We start from the raw sequence: 24230 nt of genomic DNA, 5'->3' as shown, positions 1-24230 counted from the left end.
AAAGAATACAACACATCATCTGACTGGTGAACACAAATTTGCTGCAGTAGATCAATAATGTGTTGTTGACACAAAAACTGTGATGATGTTCACATGGACACATGATGATTTTTAATGGTTTTAATGGCACCTTTAACATATTACTGGCTGCATCATGCTCAGGAAATAGGTCATAATTGCCTTTCCAAAAGACACACCAAGTCTGCCAACCCAGTCTGGCCTGAGACGGTACTGATCATGTGACCCTTGGAGTCCAATTCAAAACCAACTGAACTAACATTACTCCCCGACACAGGATGACATAAAATGTGTTTCTTCTGTATTATCTTGACAATTATTTAAAAAAATGCATTAAAAAGGGAGTAGCAGGCTTGTCCATGTATTTGATAAATGAAGAATTTCAAAAGTAGTTTTACTGTTCAGAATATATAAGCACTCCCTCACTATAATGCCCCTCATTGTATCACAGTTACTGCAGCAAGACATATATGGTGATGGATCCCTTTTCATTAAGAGCTCATATAATCATATATATCATGTACTTCATTATAATATGGTGTCCTCAATGGCTTCCATGGACAGTGTTATGAACAGGGAGAATTGTCTTTTAATGACTTTGCTGATGCCTTGACTCATAAATTAAATTTGCTGCAGTAGAACCACCATTCATATCTGTCATGCCTCCAAGACAATCAACAAGACACTTACTTCAGGGACAATGAAACAAATGCCTTAAGGTGTGCATCTTCACTTCGCTTCAGTGGGGTGTGAGAAGACTTGACAGTGTTAATAGCCCCCAGCAACGTCTGTTTGGCAGTGATGGCTTTTCCTCCTATGATTTCCAGGTGATAGGACTGTGCCAACTTGCGAGCTGGAGATTCATTATATTCTTTACCATGCTGAAAGATACAGAGTTATGGTAAATTAACTTGCCAAAAAACCCAACATAAACTCAAATTAAGTTTTTTTCCTGGAAAAATAAAATGAATAGTGCAAGTCAAAATGATTGCTTAATTTATGAATTTGTCCTTTGAAAAACAAACACCAAAATTTGGGTTTAATTAACAAAGTTTACAAGCTGTTCTGGGTTCTTTAGGCAGATTTTATTCCACAATGACAACATGACTTTCAATACAAGTTGCTCTAAGCACGAGTTAATTTAAAGTGCATGCTGTCCAAAAAGAATGTATATAGAAACTCTGTGTAGTTCAAATGACCACCATTTTCCTTCCACCAACAAAACAAGCCATAACTATATTCTTGATTATCCAGATATTGGCATACAGAAGTCTTTTAGGAGGAGGAGGCCAGATAACAAAGAAGAATCCACCACCCTTGGATGTATGACCAATAAAAGCTACACTAGATAAAACTGAGGATCTAATCTGAGAGGTGTAAACAAAGTGTGAACACTGCACTATCCAAACCCTTTTAGCTAGAAATGTATCAATATGGCATAGATGACTCTACCAAGCAATGGAAGGGAAAAACAAATGCCAAAAAGAGGCCATAACTCCATTAAATGCTGTTGGCAATTGGTGAAAATCCAAGGTATTCTTAATGTTAAGTCCTATATTATATTTGGTTTCAGTCAGGACTCCCTCAAAAGTTATCAAGAGGAATCGAGAGACAATTTGTGACAGGATAGGACATAATGTTGATGGAACAAATTGATATGGTAGTACTATATGTACCCAACATATTATATATATATATATATATATATATATATATATATATATATATATATATATATATATATATATATATATGGTGGAAGCAGAGAACAAGAGGCAGTATCATATAATAATAATAATAATAATAATAATAATGAGGACTTTGTATATAGCACCTAATCTTTAGAAGCTCTAAGCGCTTTACAACATTAGACAACACCTATGAGATAAAAAACATATAAGTACATGATTTCAAAAACAAACACCATGAAATTAGAAAACATTAAAAAAAACATGCTGAGAATATTTAAGGTAGGGAACTTTATTAGGTGTTTAAGTTTGTTCTTGCAGTCGAAATAAGTGAGTTTTGAGAGCCCTCTTGAATGTGATCACTGTGTCTTTGTGTCTAAGTTCAGTGGGCAATTCATTCCACATTGCTGGGCCCTGGCATGCAAAACTATGGACATAAACATATGCAAACTAGCTCCAAAACTTTACCCCATGTCAATTTTACCTGTACTATAGCCAGGAAAATTCTTTCCTGGGATAAAGGCATAATTAATTCACAGACTCTTGGTCATAATTAAGTTTATCCAAGAGTTTGATGATTTAAACCTATTCACCAAGTTTTATCAAAAACAGATGAGAAGCAGTCTACAGATCTATAAGCTTATTTCGAGCCAAATCCAAGCCAACATTCTGTATTCAGAGTGGAAACAAACTCAGCTAATCAGATACATATAAATATGTGTAAATCTTGCTCATGATCAAACTCATCTAACATCTTTAGGATAAAAAACCATCTAACACGTTTGATCAAAACTCAGTCAATCAAATGCATGATCATGTCATTAATATGCATTGATCTTGCTTGCAATTATAATCAAGCAAAATCTTGATGACAAAAGCCTAACTGAAAAGTCTGATCAAACACCGATCACAAATGGGGCTTGATTTGGGAGGTAGTAGGGCTTATATTCCTAACATTAACGTTATTGGGGAATGTAGTCAAAGGAGAATTACAGTACTATCTTATTATAGGTATCTCTATACATATGCCAAATCTCAAAGATCTGAAACAAGTCTTAAGAAAGTTTTTTAGCTCAATTTTTCTGCTCAATATTTTCATGACTTTGGTGCCAGAGTTTCAACCCAACCAACAGAAATTACAAGGTGCAAGAGAACATGGCTTATACTTGTGTGTACCCTATCAAGTTCAATCACCTATGTGTACAGCGACTGTACTACCATCATCTGTCAGAATAAAATGTCAACTTCAGTCTTAAAAAAACTATGAGCTTCTATGTGAACACGTAGGAAATAAACAAAATTTACATTTATAATTGTTTTAACACATGCCTGGATCTGTATGTGTAAAAAAGAATTTTATGGGTTTTTCTACCTTCTTTTTATAATATTTTTCAAATCAAATTTCAGTCGTGCCTTTTACCTTCATTTCATAAAATTTTTCCATCAAATCCCATGCATGCATGTCTCGTATGACAGCTGCAGATCTGGATGACAAACACCCAAGGGCAACTAGACTGGTACTTTGGCTGGGCTGAAGAAAAAAATAATTTAAAGTGTCAATTCAATTTAGAAATGTGAACTATAATACCTGTATTATGCCAAGATATACCATTCATGTTTAATGGCTTTAGACACATGTTTGATATACTTTACATCAAGCTCAGTGCTAGAAGTAAGAATTTCACATACAACTGCTAAGAGAGGAGCACTCTGGCACTGTTAAAATGTTTGATACATCTAAAGCTAAGAATTTCATATACAGGTGCTAAGAAAGGAGCACTAGCACTGTTAAGGTATTTTAGATGACAATGAACTTTCATTTTGATCATATAACTTCTCTATTGTTTACAAAACTGATAACATACACTGGATTTGACTTCAAAGGTGAAATAAACAGGTAAATAATGTAAGGAATGACACAGATTTAATGAGCAAATACAGTGAAATTTTGTCACACACTATCTTTTATTAGATCATCAATGTGAAATGTTACACCTGCTAGTGACGATATGTCAAGTTTCATCTCTTAATCTCAAACAGCTTTGATATTGTGGAAAGGAAAGGAAAGTGTGATGAAAAACTTATTATCCCATAACCCTGAATATAACCCCTAAGGTGGAACATCAGATACATTCTAATGGTAATGTATAACTATACAAATTTTTCATCCATAAGCTGAAAGGGGTCTCAAGTTATAGAGTAGTTTGGAAACTGTGATGGGGAGGGAAGGAGGGAGGGAGGAAGGGGGAGAGAGAGAGAGAGAGATTGATGAATCACAATGATATAATCCAGAATGTCTTTGAATGAATTCACAATAGTCCTAAATAGTGTTTTAGTCCAAAAAGTCAATAAGCACATTGTAATTCCAATGAATAATTTAGATAAATGATTCTTCTCAAAACTAAATATCCTTCTTAATATACATGGACACAACAACAAATAAGAAACATTTTTACAGATAAGACATTTTACCTCACATAATCCATGCTGCATCAAATCTCTGATGGCCATAGCCAAGTCTTTTCTGACAGCCTGAGTAAGAGCTGGGCTGCTCATTTCTTGACTCTGAAAATTAAGAAACATAAATGTTGTCTTCACCAATATATCCTTCCAGTCAGATATTTCAAGGCAGAGGCAAACAAATGGATGGAAGATGACATGAATCTTGAATCTCCATGTAAGGCCCAAAAAATCTAGTAGAATAAGTTTTTATGTAATTATAAAAACCCGGGTCATATGACTTAATATCCCTGAACATTCAAACAGTGCAGATACTGTGTGATGTTCTTGAACTCCCTCCACACCTTTAATACTAGGCACATAAAACTTGGGTCAATGATATTCCTATAAATGTATATTGTGCAAATACTTATGAAATTTTTTATCTCTCCCCTAGATGTAGTGATTTTAAGTTAAAAAATTTAAACTATCAAAGTTTGTCTCAAAGTGTTGTACGATCCATGTCTCAAGTGTCAACACGTCAGAATGAATCCTCTGTGTCATGCCAGGGGGTGTTTGCTTATACCCAACACCCCTGGGGCTTAGTTCATCTGTCTCAACATGGAATCTATTGAGATTCCCACTAAATAACCATATATGAACTTACTGGGTATGAACATATATTTGTAAATGCAAATGATATTGAACCCAAAGTCCATTCCTACCCAGGGGACTTAGCACCTTAGTAATAACTTAGCACCCTATAATAATATCGACTAACTGGCAATGAAAAGAAAAATGTATGCATGCAGCTGGCAATAACTCCAGGGCTTATCCTTGCACCCAGAAACTAGGCTTTGGGGGTCATAGTTTGGAAACATTGATCTCCACCCTATAACCTCCCCTGGGTCCACCCTTTTCTTGCCCAAAGGGATTAGATCACAAGATCATAGTCTGAGTTTCGTCTTTTCTCCTCCAACCTATTCTTGGGACCTCTGAACATGGAAGGTCAGACTGCATCCTCTACTGAAATGCTGTAATTGCCTAAGCCATGTGGTAGCAGTGTGGAGTAGTTCATGCAGAGGCCTCTATAATTAAATGACCTGCATCAAAACATACCTGCCTAAAACTGATACACCAAAAAATTATCTTTAAAAACATAACAAATTTAATGTAATTTGTAATCTGAATAGGCCAATATAAGTGTAGGATCTGATTATTCAGTATTTATGAACATTTCTACACTGTGATGCAGCATTGTTAAGTCATATGATTGATAAATCTACTTATATGAATGCTATCAAATTATCACTGCTTTTCCTTCCAGTCTGTATCACATGATCATTATAATTCCAACATCCAGGAAAATGGAAGCCACAAACTTTCAGATCAGGTGAGCAACCAGTTTAAGAAATGTATTAATATGAGGTACTGTTCATAAATGATACTTCAGTCTCACAGGGTGACTTATTTTAAACGAGGGATGCCCCCCTCCAATGGCAGCTCCAACATTGTCTCCATCTTTCAAACCATCTATACACAGGGACATATGGCCATGATAGGAGGCTTTGAGATTGCTGAATTTACTCAGAAAAAGAAGAGGATCTGTTGATAACTTTTTTAATTTGCAAAGATCAAATATTATTTTGGGAGGTTTTGAAAACCACAATGGTGATTTAGGAACATGAACATTTTTCTTTTTGCACCTCGTGATCAAAATAAAATATGGTCCTATATATGAGAGAGAGAGAGAGAGAGAGAAAGAGAGAGAGAGAGAGAGAGAGAGAGAGAAAGTTCAGGTCTTCGTGGATTTTTTGGTTCTTTTTTTTCTTCAACTTATTGCCCCTGTGTTGCTGAAGCTTTTATCAAAGAAAGAAAACCTTAATAAATGAAACAGTAAATGTAAACTATGAAAATACACACCATACTCCTTCAGGGTTTAAATATTCACAATAGTTATATCCATATAGTCTCCATTAGGTTAAATCCCAAGAATGACCATTTTGCATGCTAATTTTCTTTGCAAGTATAACGACCTCTCCATTCCCAACAATTAAGATTTTGTTTAAAGTGCATGTCCTGTTCCTGTACTTAGGTGGCCATTGTTTTTGATCTTTGCTCACGCTAGATGTACTTTAAATTAGTGTCCGTTCAGTGGGCAAGTTAAAAAATGTCACTGGTTGAGAAATTTACGATAGTAACCACCTGGCATTTCCTTTAACTGCATGGTATGGTAATCATAATACCCATGGGTAGCCTCAATTCCCTATTGGTAGCCTCACTAATCTGATCTGGTCTGCAGAATCTTGACCTCAAACAGGTGTTATCTTGGAATGACTGAATACAGCCATAGCATATTAAATTAGCATGTAAATACCACTACAAAGCCATGTGATTTTTTTAATAATGGAAGTGGAAACATCATTAGGAGGAATTGCTTAACTAGTGATATTAATTGATAATGGAATATAGTACTGCACTTGTACACAAGTAAAATCAGTCATCAGGTAAGCGAACAATACAGATTTACAATCATTTAGACATCTCTGTCTGTCTGTCTGTCTGTCTCTCAATGGAGCATGCAGATTATTTGATCATTAGGTGCAAGAAGAAAAATGTGATGGAACATGTCTTTCTCATGGTTATTCATCTTCTAACATGCAAATTCTAATGCACATATATGTAATTAAATTTAAACAATGTATATTACAAACAATGTACATTACTGGTGCATGCTGCTTTAGTACAATTACAACTGATCTATGTTAATTTTTAATACTGACGATCATGCAATTGTTTAAAATACTCAATGTGGGATCCTGTATTTGTTCATAAATGATCTCTTCCCCAAAATGAAATATTTTTTACACATTATTTTTCGTACTCTTGGAGAATTATTTTCCATACAAACAATTTGGGGACCCAGAGTGGCAGAGTGGTCTAAAGCGCTCTCCGTTATGGATCACTGCCATCTCACCTCTGTCTGCATGGGTTCGAGTCTTGGATTCAGCCAATGTTGTTATGTGAGAAAGCTTGCCAGTAGCCTGTCATGGGTCGGTGGTTCTTTCTGGGGTTTTCCTGGGTTCTTCCTCCACCATTAATACTGCCCGCCATGTATAGCCTAACGTGTGCTGAAAAATGGTGTTAAACCCCACAACAACATCAAAAAAATTTGATAAAAGTGATTTGGATAACATAATCTATTTATACGTCGATTTGGAGTATAAGACAAAGCTAAGATTTTCTGGTCAAAAAGTATCATCTTATAGGCCAGCAAATACTGTAGTTTCAGTCTGGTATATAGTTTATTTTGTGAACACAGACTAAAATACATTTAAATGGTGTGCAAGTGTGCTGGATATATGACCAGAAGCACCAATTAAAATCTGGAACATTGAAAAAGGCATGGAAATCGAAAATGTCATTTTCCATGAAAATACGGAATTTCAACATCACTAAAACAATGTCAGAATGCAAAGAATTTGGTCCTGGATTATCGTGTAAAAGGATTTTTGACTGGAAATTTAGTGGCATTATTTAAACTAATCAGCTTTCAAATCCATTAATGAAATGCATGTTTGGTTTTGATTTCATTAATATTTCTTAGTTCATTGTTTTGCATTTGCATTTCTGGGGTTTAAAAAATGTATTATTTAATCTGCATTCCTTCTGGATTATCTTTGAGTTCCTTCTGCATTCCTTATGCACACTTCATAACAGTTATTTATGTACTCACCTCATCTGAATCACTGGAATAGTTGTCACTCTGTTCTGCCTTATGAGCCTGGACTTCCTGTTGCTCTTTTGCCAGGCAGTACACCTTGTCTATCGCTATCTCCAGTCGGGCTCTCAAGTCCCTGAGTAAAGAAAATAACCAGTGAAAACAATTATATCATCCATTCATCTGTCTATCCATCTAGCAATCTACTTATCAGTGTGATAAAATCTGGGAAAGCTACATATGATAGGGAATAATGAAATTCACACAAAAGACTGAAACAAGAGACCCAAACGGACCAAATATTGGTCACCTGGCTGACATCTTCCAAACAGCCAAAAACAAAAGTAGTTGCAAAATAATATGGGTTGGTAGGATGCTTTCTATAGAAGGTATCACTACACTTATCAATTTATATATATATATTTGGTTGTTTTTTTTCCCCATTTTTATGAAATAAAGTGCATTAGTTATATATTTATAGTTCAGATTCCTCAAGACTGTCTTCCCTGAAAGAGATACCAACATGGACACAACACAAACAAAAAGACTGTGTTGAATTTTCTAGAAACAATTGCATCTGAATAAAATAACTGGACTTTTAGTGCAAGTGACATTTCCAGAACCAGCCAAATCAAACACATCTACTTTGTCATCCAGCACAAAAGTCTGGTTATTGAACTGACTTCATGATTAATTTTCATTTAAGTTTTAATGCTGCTTTTTACTGAATACAAGTAACATTCCTCATAGCTTAACAAACATTCCAGACAAAATGTTAATTATCTTAAGGACTACAATGGGATGCAATAACAGATAATTGGCCCAGTTAGTGTAATGATACCATGTGTGTGCATGATTTGGATTATTAATGCAGCTTTAACAATTTTTCAGTCATATCACTATGATGTCTGCACTGGAGCATCATGCTGCAGACATACAGCACCATGTCCCACCCAATCACATTATCCTGACACCAGGTTTACCAGTCCAAGCACTAACCTCTTAATGCTGAGCACCAAGCAAGTCAGTTTCTCCTATCATTTTTATAAGTCTTTGGTATGACTCAGCTGGGGATCGAACCCACGACCTCCCGCATCAGAGGTGGATGCTCTAACTACTTAGGCCTTACTGATACCATGAAAAAGCATCTAGAGCAACGATGAAACAATGAAGCACATCTGCAAAGTTTGGTTGCATTTTCTCCAATGTGACTTGCTTTTGAGCAGAACAATTTATTGTACAAGAGGGCAGTATAAATGCAGTATCATGTGATGCTATCTTTGACGGCACATCAGTATCATTTGTCCAATATTAAGGGCTCTTATGTCAGGATTCTTTCCATCAACAGTAGTCAAACAATGTGGAAGTCACCTTCTCTTCATTTATACTGCAATCTCTGTCACATCAGAATGAAGGTATTAATGCATTTGGTCCAACTGTGTATGCGTGACAACCAGAAGATGATTTTCATGACATTGTCTTGGGAAGAATGATTAAGAAAGGCCCAAGATGCATCAAAAGCCCAAATTTTATGGGCTATAACTATCATGAAAGAAAGATTTCTCTTGGTGTGAGACAGATATGCTTTTTTGGTAGCCAGAATCATCCAACTCAAGATGGTGGCTGCCAAAATATTAAAAGTACCATTGGGAGGCAGGAAGAGATGGTTAGGACAATTTCTTTTCCTTTTTGATTCACCCTAACAAAAACAAATGACCCTAATTGGACAAAGGAGTCTATCTTGATCATTCAAAGCACAGATCCTACAAAAGCTTGTAACTTCAAAAGTGGTAGGGGCTGCCAGAGCTGATTCTTGGCCAGAAACCCAGAATGGCAAAAACGAGTTACCTAATCATAGTTACCATGGAAGCAAAAACAACCCTTGCCACTAATGAGGAATTCATTTCACTTCTCAATGAAACAGGTAAAGAATCAAAACTAAGTACTTAAGGAAGCTTCACTCAATGGTTCATAAGGTTTTGATAATGACCAAAGAACAAATCAAGGGTTCCACGACGGTATTAAATAGTGTGAAACTGATCTCTGAATCTCAAACTACCTAATCAGTTCTGAAAGATGTGGGTCTGAACTAATGGTGGAGCCAACAGAAAATCAGCAATTAACATCCAAGGGGGACAGATAGGATGAATGTGTTTTCTAATGTAAAAATAATATAATTTTATCCAATTGGCATTACAAATGTTTTAAAAGTTTTGGCCTCGGCAATGCAGTTGGCAACCTTGCTTAAAAACCAGTCTTAGTGGATCAAACATTTGAAATAAGCCAGGCATGAAGGTGGAAAATCTCAACAATGATGTGTAGAGGGACTTTCTGTGCTGTAACATGATCAAACGTCTTAACCACACCACAACATTGAATTTTGACCACACATCGTTTGAACTAGTCCAAACCACACTCACACTGGAGCAAAGGTCAGTCCATTTTTTTCTGCCTATACTGCCCTCCTCCTAGTAGAAAAAACAAGCTCACTGAATCTCTCTTTTTGAAGCAGTTTCCGAATCACCTCGAGTATGGAAATTCGATAGGTGGCAACCTGATTATTCTTGGAGATTTCAACTTTCACTTTGACTGTCCCGGAAACCCAAACACACCTAAACTCATAGATTCCATTAATGTTTTCAACCTCAAACAGTCAGTTAACCAACCCACCCTACACCACTTCCAACTACTTTTTCTCCAGTTGACCTTCTGGACATGTTTGCAAATTTTACAGTCCTCACCCTCCTTGGTTTTTTCTGCAACATTTGACACAACAGACCATGATATATTACTTCACCGTCTCCAGCATGTATTTGGCATTCATGATACAGCCTTACTGGTGTTCAAGTCCTACTTGGTCAACAGGACACAAATTGTATCTGCAAATGGAATACACTCCAGCCCAGTTGATCTATGTTGTGGTGTTCCACAGGGGTCTGTTCTTGGACCTGTTCTCTTCATTCTATATGCTCAGTCACTCTCAAGTGTCATAGATCATCACCCAGTGTCTCACCAATTGTACACTGATGACACCCAAATATACAAATCTAGCCACCCAACTGAAGTTGATGCAACCATCCAAGGTGTAGAGAGATGCATTTCTGATGTGAAATCATGGATGACTTGTAATAAGCTGCAGATGAATGATGATAAAACTGAAGCCATTCTGATCACTTCACAAAGACTTTCTCATTTACATCCTTTACTTCAAACAATAAATATCAGCAACACCAACATTAAATTCACACAATCAGTATGAAACCTAGGTGTTACTCTGTACAGTATGCAAGGCTGCAAATCTAGAGCTGAGACGCATCAGCTCAATTCGCAAATATCTTTCAGCTGATGCCACTAAAACACTTGTGTGTTCATTAGTACTTTCAAGACTGGACTATTGTAACTCAATTCTGTCTGGTTCATCTCAATATCTGCTCCAGAAACTTCAAAAAGTTCAAAACACAGCTGCTTGGATCATACTTAGAGTACCATGATCAGAGCACACCTCCCCACTGCTATGTACCCTACACTGGCTATCCATCTGATCCAGAATCAAACACAAAATTTGTTCTCTGTGCTATGTTTCACTGTCGGACTCTAGTCCAACACACCTATCTGACCTCACCCATGTGTACACACCAGCAAGATACTTACGCTCCTCTTCTGACAATCGTATACTCATTATTCCCACTATGAAAACAAAGTCATATGGACAGTGTTCTTTTGCATACCAGGGCCCAGCAACGTGGAATGAATTGCCCACTGAACTTAGACACAAAGACACAGTGATCCAATTCAAGAGTGCTCTCAAAACTCACTTATTTCGACTGCAAGAACAAACTTAAAGACCTAATAATGTTTCCTACCTTAAATATTCTCAGCATGTTTTTTATATATGTTTTCTAATTTCATGGTGTTTGTTTTTGTAATCATATCATTATACATGTTTTTTATCTTACAGATGTTGTCTAATGTTGTAAAGCGCTTAGAGCTTCTAAAGATTAGGTGCTATACAAAAGTCCTCATTATTATCATTATTATTATTCCTCCTAATTGGGTCATCTGTCAACAGGTCAAGAAGGTCAATGAACCACAACTTTGGGGCTACATGGGGGCTATCAGGATAAGCTGTGGCATAGCGGTCCTGCCTGTGAAAACTTGTGGTATTATTCTTACAAATGTGAAGGCATATAAACAATTCTACTTCAGACTGAAGGCAAGAGCGAGCTAAATGCTCAGCATCATGGCAGAAAAGTCAGCTATTGGCTGTTTCTTTTGCTGAAGAAATGTCTCTGTTAATGACTGGTGAAGAGCCCATTCTGTAAGGACCATCCAACCCTGTCTGGAAGGCTGACAGAATAGACATTTCTCTTGCCTGTAATGTGGTGAACAATGAGTTTTATCAAAAGGGATAGACCAATTTAGAAGGTACCAGTCTTCAAAGCAAAGATAACTGACATGGGTAACCAGTTGCCATCTGTAGTATGCCATTTGCCTGTGGTGACCATGATACAATGACATCTTATGTAGCTGACACACACTTGTAGTGCAAGAAATGCAGCCTGTTTTTCTGGGTTATTGATATGAAAGGAAGATTATTTCTAAACCACAAACTCTGCAGAACTACCTCCCTTTGAATCATGATGAACATCCCAACTCAAATCTGAGGCATTAGAATAAAAAAATGAGTGGGATTCTCAGGTACATACTGGAACTACAATTAGAAAGCAGTCCAGATTTTGCAACCAAATTAGACAGTGATGAACTTGGATCCGAAGACAGAGGTCTTTGTACTGTATCCGTCTGGCTAGAGGCCGCAATTGGAGTCTTCCTGGAGAAATTAAGTCAGCAGATGCATTATGAGTTCTTGTTTGACAGACATGCTATGAGAGGCAGGATCTGAGACAAGTCTTCTTTTATGTGATCCCTGAAAGAGGCAGAAGGCCCAGGAAGTGAACCTGGTAGTCCTTCTTTATTGTGGGAAGGACCCACACATCTTCTATCCAGTCCAATCAAACCTATTAAAACAAGACCAGTCTGGCAACTACTGGGATGTCAGGAAAAGGGGTACTTGGCAGTCGAAGATGCACTTCCTGGTCACCTCATCATGTGAAGGATGGGTGGTATAGAATTTTAAAATGGATCTGATAGTTCTGCTAAGATCCAAGCTTAAAACATTGGAAGGAGGCCCCATCAACATTCAAGGACTGAGGTGTCATTTTGCTGGCTTAGCTGGGCCAAGTGTTGATGATCCTAAAAACCTTGCAAAGTCTATGAAGGAATAAACCCTCAGAACAGCATCTCCACATTAAGTGAAGCAGCCCTCAAAATGTTTATACTGTGCCCCAGGCAAAATTTTGATGTCTCCAACAGAGATGGATGGAGAAGCTCAGAAGAAAGTAACAGAGACATTAAAAGTGTTTGACTCTACGTCTTTTCAACAGCTTCCAACAATCTCTGCAAAGTAGCTGGAGAAAAATGACACTTGCTTCAACAGTCTGAAGCAGGCAGCCGAAGATCTGCACCTTGAAAGCACCACTGTCCAAGGCTGGAGACTTAAGAGGTCAAATTGATGAATGGACACTGTAACTGGAGGTGGAAATTGGAGACCAAAGTGTAGAAGAGGAGACATAGCACCCCTTTTACTGTCTGGCCACCTCCTGGCCTCAAGATAACTTTTGAGTTAGCTCCCTTACCAACACTGTATGACAGAACAACAGATGGTCTGATGTAGGCTGTGCAGCAGACAGCCTCTCCAAACTCAAGATCCTAATGTCTGAAAATCATAAAGAGGCTCTGGACACAAACTGGGGGAGAATGACACAAGCAATAGCCAAAAAGGTGGCTCTAAACCTCATTTACTGCCTTGTCACAGGTTTGAAACTTCCTCCACCTAAATCACCTGACAAATATGGTGGGATGAAAGTGTAGACCCAAATGAGTAGAAGGGCATGATGCAGCTAGGTCTTTTAGGACCTCATCTGCTTTTGCTAAAATCAAGAGTTCATTGTTCTGGATTTCACTTGGGGGCAACACAGGAATCCCTTCCTTCTTGGAGATGATGCTTTACAATTTATGGTTTGTCATTCCTTCTCTAATCAGTAGGGATTGATGTAGGGTGTAGTTTTGTGGTGGGATGGGACAAACCCATTGTTCCTCTTTGCTTCTGCTTTTGGTACCAGAAAAAGCCTTGAATACACCCCTAGAAAGTTCAGTTTCTGTTTAAAACCTTGGACAGTAAAGAAATGGCCTATTTCAGTCAAGCTTCCACATTCCTAAGATTGTCTGTAACCTAGATCATCAAAAGGGAACATGAAAGGGAGGGTAGAAATAAATGAAATTCAAAGCATCTCCAAAACAATCTGGGTCACCCTTGACTTTGCAGAAAAAGTCTGATATGAGATTGCTGATAAATGTTGAGGTATGACAGAGGTTTGGGGAGGTTGTTTTTTTCTGAGCTTTATTATACTGCCTCCAAGACTGAGGAGTCTGATGGGGTTTGAAGTTAGGCTGTGGTTGAGACTGATGCTGTTCGACGGGATTTGGCCAATGTGCCTCTCCCTGTGCCAATGATCATTTCTCTGTTGAAATTGAGACTGATATGGGTGAAAAGCTAGGAGATGGAGTAATGAGAGCTGGAGGGGCAACTCCTGTGCAGTTTGTTTCTGCACATCCTCTATACATAACTGTTAAACACCTGAAAGTGTCAACAAAGTCAATAATTGCACCAGTGAGAAATTCAACCAGCATTTACATTTAAAACTTATAAGCTGCAAGTATCAAGAACATCACATCTGACTTACCAAGTCAGAAAAATAAAGCCCACAAACTAAAAAATTGGTATAAATATTATCGAAAAATCATGAATAAGGTTACCAATGACTTACAGAAACCTTAATTCACAATACTGTACCACACCGTTTGATTGATGGGTAAAACTAAAGATGATCTTGATGCATATTGAGAGGTGATTACTTGTCAGCTTAACCTTGTAAACATCTACCGTATGGGCAGCCAACTAGCAGTGGAAAGGGGAGGTAATTTAGAAGACTTTCTTCCCTCTGTATGTTCTATTAAATGGGATTACATTTTTCATCATTTTGGGAAGGCTGGATTCTAGAGATAGCAGAATTTATTTATTTCCTAATATTCATGTAATCGAAGAATGTATTAAAAGGAGACATATGCTGATCACTGACTTTCTTTTATACACACTCTATCATGAATTTAGGGAATGAAATATCATGGATTCTGAAGTTGCTTCAAATGTATTAAAAGAACAAATGAAAAATAAAATTTTGTCATGAATAACATTTTTAGAAGTGGAATATCTATGAATTCAAGTTACAATGAAAATGCCAATTTGTTAAAGCATAAAAAGACAATACCCTTGAAAATAAATTATCCTGACATGTCTTTGGCAATATTATTGAGGTACCTTGATGAATATTCTTTTGAAATGAAATTTATGTAATGAGTCTCAAGTTTTCTCCTTTTGCAAGCCTTTGTGAGCACAAGATAGAAATTTTTGACATAAATTTTCATTCTGCTTATCATGTGATATGAACTACTGAAATTATTTGATGATACAGCAATAGAGTGAAATGAATTGGACATACATTTGGATGCCTTGGTCACTTACATGAAATTCTGACATCACAAGTGGTTATTCGACATCTCATTAACAGAAACAAAATTACATAATTACATTAACCTAAATAACACCAGTCTGGAAAATGCTTCTGTAAGGCTGCAGTCCACTGAAACTATTTTTGTGTCTTCCGTATTTAAAATAAGCATATTGATATTATGTGTTACATTTTCTGATAAAGATGAATTTCAAAATTTACCAAAAAATGACATGCGCTAACTTTGTTTATTCATATTTGTTTAATGATGAAACATATCTATAAAGGACAGTCATAAGATGGAATAATTTCACCCCATATATGGCAGGTGCCCTTTTCATAAAATTTAACAAGAACTTGCTATATTCTAACAATAAATAAAATGTTGTTTTAAATACTACAAATAACCAATACCTTTTGAATCGTGAGTTTAAACAATAAATTAAATAATTATAACACAACATCGGACTCATTCTTTCAATTTCCAAAAGCTGTCTACTAACACAAGAAAGAGAACTGCAAAATAAAAATCTTTCTCGAGGAAGCTTACAATTGTTCCTATGTTGACAGGGTACCTTATTCCAAATAAGAGTGGGACTGATGCACTTAGGTAAAAGTCAAGTTTCCTATGTCAACATTAGACTGGAATTTCATTCGGGATTTAATCAATCCTTTAGGGACTGGTGTCCTTCATACAGAGATATCTTCCATGGAAGGTTTTGGTGTATACTACAAGTACAGACCTACCCCCAGTGATTGCCAACAGTTGTCTTCTTTAGAAGATTCTTCCTGAACTCATGACTGCCACAGCCCAGCTGAGTGATGACAAACATCTGCAGCATGGCCAGTGTCTTTTTGATCATATTAACATGGGACTCCTTCATCTTGTCTGCTTGCTGGTACCAAAAGAAACCACAAATTATTGCTAAAGTGAAATCTTGAGTGTATATTTATCTGCCTCTAGCTGAAATATATATCAATGTCCATCTATTCTAAACAAGCAAATGTCTGTCAATCAATCAATCAATCAATCAATCAATCAATATATATCTCTCTCTCTCCCTCTCTCTATCTATCCCAGCCATTGTTCTTTCAAACAACATCATTGTTATCAAGAAATCATTGGTATCAAGAAATCACCATTGAAATTTCTAAATCTTAAGGACAATTAATTCATACTAGTTATACTGTAGAAATTAGTCTCAGAGGAGTGTGGTAGTTTATAAAAACTTGCATGTGTTGAAAATATGGCATAATTTTCAAAGATGAAGCCCAAACTGAAATGTATTTCTGATTACTATCTTATTCAATAATATTGCTTTATAGGGTTCACAGAAAATATCCAGGTTACTTTATTCAGGAGACATAATTAGTAAGGGGAGCAATGTTCTGCTTAAGACTGTATACTGTAGGCAAACTTCCACTTTTGGATCTATTTTAGTCTACCTGTATGCTGTGTACAGCCATATGATGTACCCTCCTAGTATATAACTTGTCTGAGCATAGCTCTATGATTTACCCTCTCTGTATATAATTTGAGTATAGCTCTATGATTTACCCTCTCTGTCTATAATTTGAGTATAGCTCTATGATTTACCCTCTCTGTATATAATATGTCTGTGTATAGCTCTATGATTTACCCTCTCTGTATATAATTTGAGTATAGCTCTATGATTTACCCTCTCTGTCTATAATTTGTCTGAGTATAGCTCTATGATTTACCCTCTCTGTATATGATTTGTCTGAGTATAGCTCTTTGATTTACCCCCTCTGTATATAATTTGTGTATAGCTCTATAATTTACCCTCTCTGTATATAATTTGTCTGTGTATAGCTCTATGATTTACCCTCTCTGTATATAACTGGTCTTAGTATAGCTCTATGAGTTACCCTCTCTGTATATAACTTGTCTGAGTATAGCTCTATGATTTACCCTCTCTGTACATAACTTGTCTGAGTATAGCTCTATAATTTATCCTCTCTGTATATATATTGTCTGTGTATAGCTCTATGATTTACCCTCTCTGTATATAACTGGTCTTAGTATAGCTCTATGATTTATCATCTCCGTATATAATTTGTCTGAGTATAGCTCTATGATTTACCCTCTCTGTATATAATTTGTCTGAGTATAGCTCTTTGATTTACCCCCTCTGTATATAATTTGTGTATAGCTCTATAATTTACCCTCTCTGTATATAACTGGTCTGAGTATAGCTCTATGATTTACCCTCTCTGTATATAACTGGTCTTAGTATAGCTCTATAATTTACCCTCTCTGTATATAACTGGTCTGAGTAGAGCTCTATGATTTACCCTCTCTATATAAATTTCATTAACTGTAATATTAAATCTTAATGTTGATGTTAATGTTAAAACCGAAAAGTGATATTCATATCTTATTATCTGCTAATACAAGCTTGGCAATCAATGATAATAACTAAGAGAATCAATCGTATACACTGGTGACATACCTGTCAGATCACAAAGCATCACATGAAAAACATAATTTTTTATACCTGAACTGCACAACATGGTTGTGTTTTCTAGAATGATTTCCTGAAAATCTTAATGAGAGAGAGTCAGAGACAGAGAGAGACCTTTCTTGACACTACAATATATACCTATAGCCTGTACAAACAATAAACAGTTGTAATCCACACAGAATGCGTAATGCACAGGGAATACTATCACCCATGGGCAGTTGTACAATTATCATAAAGATGATTCAAAGGTACAGAGTGTCCAAGAAAAAATCCCACAACTCCACAAGTTACTTAACTGACAGACAATAGCTAAAGTGATTTTTTTGTTTGCTATTTCATTGAGCACTATAGTGAGAGGGACAAACTGGCAAGTTTGTTCCAGTAAAGTACACAATGTGGAAGAACCCAACTTGTTTGAAGTTTAGCGAATTGGAGATGAATGTTAACAGATGTTATGACATTCATTCTGTAGTGTTGAATGAAAATGTTTAAGCCATTTTTATTAAAGATTATTGGCTAGTTCACTTTTTATTTAATGTAAGTGTGTGTGATTATGTGCGTGCACATATTGATGTACACTTGTGTGTGTGTGTGTGTGTGTGTTAATATATGAAACTGACAACTGTACCAGCTGTTTTTTGTCTGGAAGTATATTAAATGCATCAAAAAATAAATAACAAATATTAAAATTTAAATTTGAATGTTCAGTCATTTTCTACAGATTTATATGAGTAGATAACAATTCTCAACTGTGGTTGGCAGGTATGTAGTGATTTCTCCAGGATTTTCACATAGACCCCTTATAAGTATGTATCAACAAAAGTGTGTGTGATAAATAACTTTTAATGTATAAAGGTAAAACTTATACATTTTTCATCATTACTTCATTATCAGTACAGCAGCAATGATCACGCATCATAACAATATGCTGCATGCTTTATAAAAATGGCAATATGCTCAGTGCATTATAACACTGGCAAAATGCTGTATGCATCAGTTCAATGGCAATATGCTGTATGTATTATAACAATGGCAATATGCTGTATGCACTGTAACAATAGCAATATGCTGTTTGCATTACAACAATGGCAATATGCTCTATGCATTATAACAATGACAATATGCTGCATGTAACATAACAATGGCAATATGCTCTATGCATTACAACAATGACAATATGTTGTGTGCATTGTAACAATGGCAATATGCTGCTGAAAGCATTATAACAATGGCAATATGCCATATGCATCACAACACTGGCAATATGCTGTATGCATTACAATAATGGCAATATGCTGCATGCATTATAATAATAGCAATATGCTATATGTTTGATTTTCATACATGCCAACCCCTGGTGAGGAAAAGTGTAATCCAAGTGGACAAAAAGAGTAATCCGAGCAGAAAAAGAGTAATCCACATATAACATAATATAATATAATTCAATGAGCATATGTTCAAAATGATTTATTACCCCTTCTGGTTTTCTAACATCAATTACTGTTTCAAATTTTCATATATAGCACTTTGAGCTTTAACAAGCAACAGCCTCTCATATTGCATTTCAAAATACTTTGTACCAGCTGAGATTATGAATGTTTTGCACACCAGTTGAAAACCAAGTGCTGGGTTACACAGCCTGGATCTGAATTCAGTTTTATTTTTGTTAACAAAACTTAATCTTTCACAGTTAGCATCAGAATGGTAAAGAACCAATATTCCTTGCATAACCTGAGAAAAAAGAGAAAATATTACATCTTCCAGTTATTGGATCTTTTAGCTGGGAAAAAAGGTGCCATTGCACATCAACTCTGTCCGCATGAAGTACATTGTCAGGTAGAATGTCAGCTTGATACTTCTGGCGTTCTTCTAATTTATCAGCAGCCTTTCTTGCAGCAAGGTGTATCATACGACAGGAACAACCTGATATGTACACTAATGGAGACATTTTTCAAAATATAGAATGCAACTCCTTTATGAATTCCAGTCATCACTGATGCATTATCAACTGAAAATCCCATACACTTCTGCCACCTTATGCTTATTCAAAGCATTATCAAGCAAATAAAAAATGTTTTCTCCAGTGGAATCTACTGTTAATTCTGGTAAAGAAAGGGCAATCTGACTTTGCCCTTGTCATTGTTAAAGTCTCGTACACAGACTGTGTACAACTTTTTGTCATCATAATCACTGCTCCTGTGTGTTGCAATACTAAACGACCCAATTTCCATGGCTTCTGCAATCTTAAAGCAAATTATCTTCTGCTAAACACCTAACAATATTAGATGATTTTGTTCTTGCACATGCATATTTTCTGAAATTTTGGAATCAGAAAACATTCGTTTGAACCAAGGACCAACATAGTCTTCTACTGCTAGGGGTAGTCCATGTTCTATTAGGAACTTGGTAAATAACGCTGCTGCTTTTATTAGTTCTGCTTTAAAAAAAGATGTTACAAGTTACCTTAGTATTGGTGTTTGTAAAATGAGCTAATTCAAAGCTTCTTTGTTTTACCATGACCAATATTAAAATCCTTTCCAAACAGCCTGTGTGAAGCTGCCCTATAATGGAACAATGTATTGTGTAATTCATGTATTTATCTTTAAATCGGTTTTTCGTCTTTTTCTAATCCATGTGTGAAATTATTTGAAAAACATTTTTGCTCTAACACATGCATCTACTAGAATAAATCTGACTTTACTTAAAGTGCCAAATACCGACTGGTTCTGTATCAGATATCAATTAGAAAATAAAATCTGCAAAGATTAAAAATTAGAAAACCATTCAGTTCTCTCCTAACTAAGCCATACAGCTACTATAAATAGAAACCGAGATCAAAAGTTTGAAAGTAAAATTCAGTATGTTTCTTGGAAATAGGGCAGCTGCTATAAATAGAACATAATACTGTTAGAAAAGTGCATGCAAGGACAGACAAGCATACTCTAATGTTGTAGTTATGTAGAAGCCAATGTTTCTAGAATACGGCCTGAAAGATTAATGGGATGTTATAAAAATAAGAAAACAAATTATTAATTTTTTGGGAGGGGGACATACCAAAAATGGGTAATCTGATTATGTTTATGCATAAGGCATAATTTAGTGGAAAAAAGCATAATGATTATGCCAAAAGTGTAATGGCTGGCATGTATGGATTGTGTGTGATTTAGATTCTTAATGTAGCTTTTAAAAAAATTCAGTCATATTGCTACAATGTCTACATTGTGACAGTTTATAGTGATATCTAGCACAGGGGCATCATATCGCAGACATGTAGCATGATGTCCCACCCAGTCACATTATTCTGACATCAGGCTAACCAGTGCTAACACTAACCTCTTAATGCTGAGCACCTAGCGAGGCAGATTTAAGTACCCCTTTTACAAGTCTTTGGAATGACACAGCTGGGGTTCAAACATGTGACCTCCCGCATCTGAGTCAGATGCTCAAACCACTATACTACCGGAGTGGTCTCAGTATGATGTATGTATTATAACAACAGCTATATGCTGCATGCATTAGAACTGCATGCAACAGCAGAGACAGTACATTTGTTTGTCTTCATTGCTGGTATAGCCGCAGCATTCATGTGTTATGATGATGACATCATATGCATTTGACTCAAACAGCTAAGACAATACCACCAAATACTGAAAACTCTATGTCCACTGTACAATCTTGCTTAGTGTAGATGGCAAAACAATAATTTCAGTTACTAGATAATCAACGAGAGCATCTCACTGTACCATTGCAAAAAGTCATTTAGAAAGCAACTGGTTATGGAAGCTGATCTCTCACATGCACTTACATTATAGGTAGTGCTTGCTAATTTCAATAGTAACATGCTTGGGGATTCCTTAAATTTAGAGGGGATTGTGCAAGCTGGAGAAAACACAGAGACACTAGTGTGGGTTAGGGAACTTCCAGGGTTGCATCTAGGATTTAAAAAATGTGGGTATTTGTCCCCACTGAATCTGAAAAAAGGGGGTGCCAACATAGCCATAAGGTGGGGCTTCCAGAATGGTGTTAAAAAAACCTCAATGTATTCAAAAAGAACAATAGCAAATATAATATGTGCATTAAATGCATATCATGTCTTCTGTATATTACAGTATAACACTTAAAACTGAAATCAAAGTCTTAGGTTTTCTAATAACATTCTATCTAGACACACAAACCATTAAAGAATCAAACCATAGACTGAAAACAGTGTCACTCCTCTGGTCAATCTTAAACAAGTCATGTACTTCGTGCATGTCACATGCTCATTTCTGATTGATTACAAATCCATACTAAGAAAGATCAGAAGAGCACATATTTTCCTTTCATGGATGACAAAAAATAATTTTTAAGGAAAAGTCCAAAGCTAAAAATGAATTAGGGAAAGTATATACAGTTTCTATAACAGTTTTACAGTTTCTATAATAGTTAACTCTTTACTGGAACATATATACATCTGTATCCAAGACAGACTGTAATTGTTACTGCATTATTTTGCAAATGTGATCACTATTTCCTAAATAGCCTCCCGTCCTTCCTCATCCTCCACTCTACCAATGCCTTGCTAAAGTTGAAATCTCTCAGAGGAGGTCCTTCAATTGAAATCATTATGAGTCTGTTCTTCTATACGGCTTCATCCTGCAGTTTTGGTTCGATTTTGATTGCTGAATCCTCTCTCAAAGTCAGCGATTTGGTATGGCATAACCATGGCCACTGATGCTAACTGAAGATTTGGAAATGTGTCTGCAAGATGTTGATGTACAATCTGCCAGAGTCCACACATTTTGTCTCTAGGGTACATTTCTCTTTTAATGATAGCCTTAGCAAGAGACCACTCTGTCAAAACATGTTTTGGGTCACACAAAGGGGGACTGATAGCTTCTTTTGATTTCTTCTCCTGACACATTACCAAGAAAATGTGTTGTAGAAATGAACATGGTTGGTTCCATGATTCTGGCATAAATGACCAGCTTCTTGGTATTTGAAATGTCTGTACTCTCACCAATTAAGATGCTAATGAATGGACTACATCATACTTTCTGCATTAACTCTGATTCTCTCACTGTTGCTATGCAATCCTGGAAAAAATAAAGCTCAATGATAAATCAAAGTATAAAAGTATTTTATCATCATTATTATTATTATTATTATTTTATTTTTATTAAAGTATTTGAGAAATGTAAAACAAATATATTATATTAAAAAAACAAAGTAAAATGACCAAAATTAGAAAAAAATTGTGCAAGAACCTTAACCTAAGACCATGGAGCATCTAAGGATATTGCATTGTGATAATTCAGCTGTTTTAAGAAATCCCATCAAGGTTTAAATGCTACAATAATATGGCACTACAGTCTCTCTCTCTCTCTCTCACTCTCTGTTAATTAAAATCATTCAAGTATAGTAATGAAGTGATTATGCCTGTCTATATATGATGATTTTCAAAACAAAAAACGTTGGTATTATATATATCACTGATGGGTCCCTACATATGCACAGTTGTGATATAAGCAGATCAGGGTCAGTGTCATTTGCTGCAATGATAATCAAAGCAAATAATAATAATAACTTATTTACTAAAGCATTATATAAGTTTCATGCGGTGGGATTTGTCTGACTAATGTACTGTATCAAAATGTCTACAGCAATTCCTTATATGCTCAGGAAATTACAGAGACTGTATCATCATTCCAAACACATGAAAACTCGTTACAGTGATACTGAAATGTGACCTGTCTAGACAGGAAAGAATTTCATGGCAAAAGAAACAGGTACCAATAGTCCAGATTGATGAAAAAAGAAAATGTTATCCACCATTAAACATTGACAGGAAGTTATGACGACTAGCTACCGAATGCAATTTCATTGGCCGATCGTAATGCAATAACTATTTTTACTAACACAGGGATTCCTCAAGATATCCACCGATCAGAACCTAACTGATCATGTTTTGGTTGCTTGTTATTATACACCATTTTTCCATCTAAATTTCAATAGAAAAAATGTAAATAAAATAAAGACTTACCTGAAATTCTGCTACTGAAGCCCTTGATGAATATGTTGTGTTTCCTCCTACTTTCATGTTGCCAACACAAACATCCAGAAAGTCAACAAAATCCAACAGTGAGCCATATTTTAGAGAAGCAATATTCTCCTTCACCAAGTAACAGGCAACTGACTTAGCATGAATAATTGATTCAGATTTCTTGCTGATAGCTGTCATGCATTAGTTTTCAGATTTTCACTTAGTTTCAAA

The 24230-nt window shown here is 36.0% G+C and overlaps 1 protein-coding gene across 1 annotated transcript in view; it reads right to left on the bottom strand.

Moving 5' to 3' along the window:
- Positions 1-24230, bottom strand: part of LOC149785091 (RUN domain-containing protein 1-like) — a 67307-nt gene that overhangs the window by 4903 nt on the left and 38174 nt on the right. Inside the window, exons 11-15 of the mRNA XM_089978836.1 lie at positions 16239-16387; positions 7882-8002; positions 4179-4271; positions 3127-3237; positions 709-899 (exon numbers count right to left, since the gene is read on the bottom strand). Coding sequence (XP_089834962.1) covers positions 709-899; positions 3127-3237; positions 4179-4271; positions 7882-8002; positions 16239-16387 — 665 coding nt within the window. The remainder of the gene's footprint in view (positions 1-708; positions 900-3126; positions 3238-4178; positions 4272-7881; positions 8003-16238; positions 16388-24230) is intronic.

The sequence above is a fragment of the Sinohyriopsis cumingii genome, chromosome 13, assembly GCF_028554795.1.
Source record: "Sinohyriopsis cumingii isolate HCF-2022 chromosome 13, ASM2855479v2, whole genome shotgun sequence".
Classification (NCBI taxonomy): domain Eukaryota; kingdom Metazoa; phylum Mollusca; class Bivalvia; order Unionida; family Unionidae; genus Sinohyriopsis; species Sinohyriopsis cumingii.
This window is presented reverse-complemented; position numbering and strand designations above follow the sequence as displayed.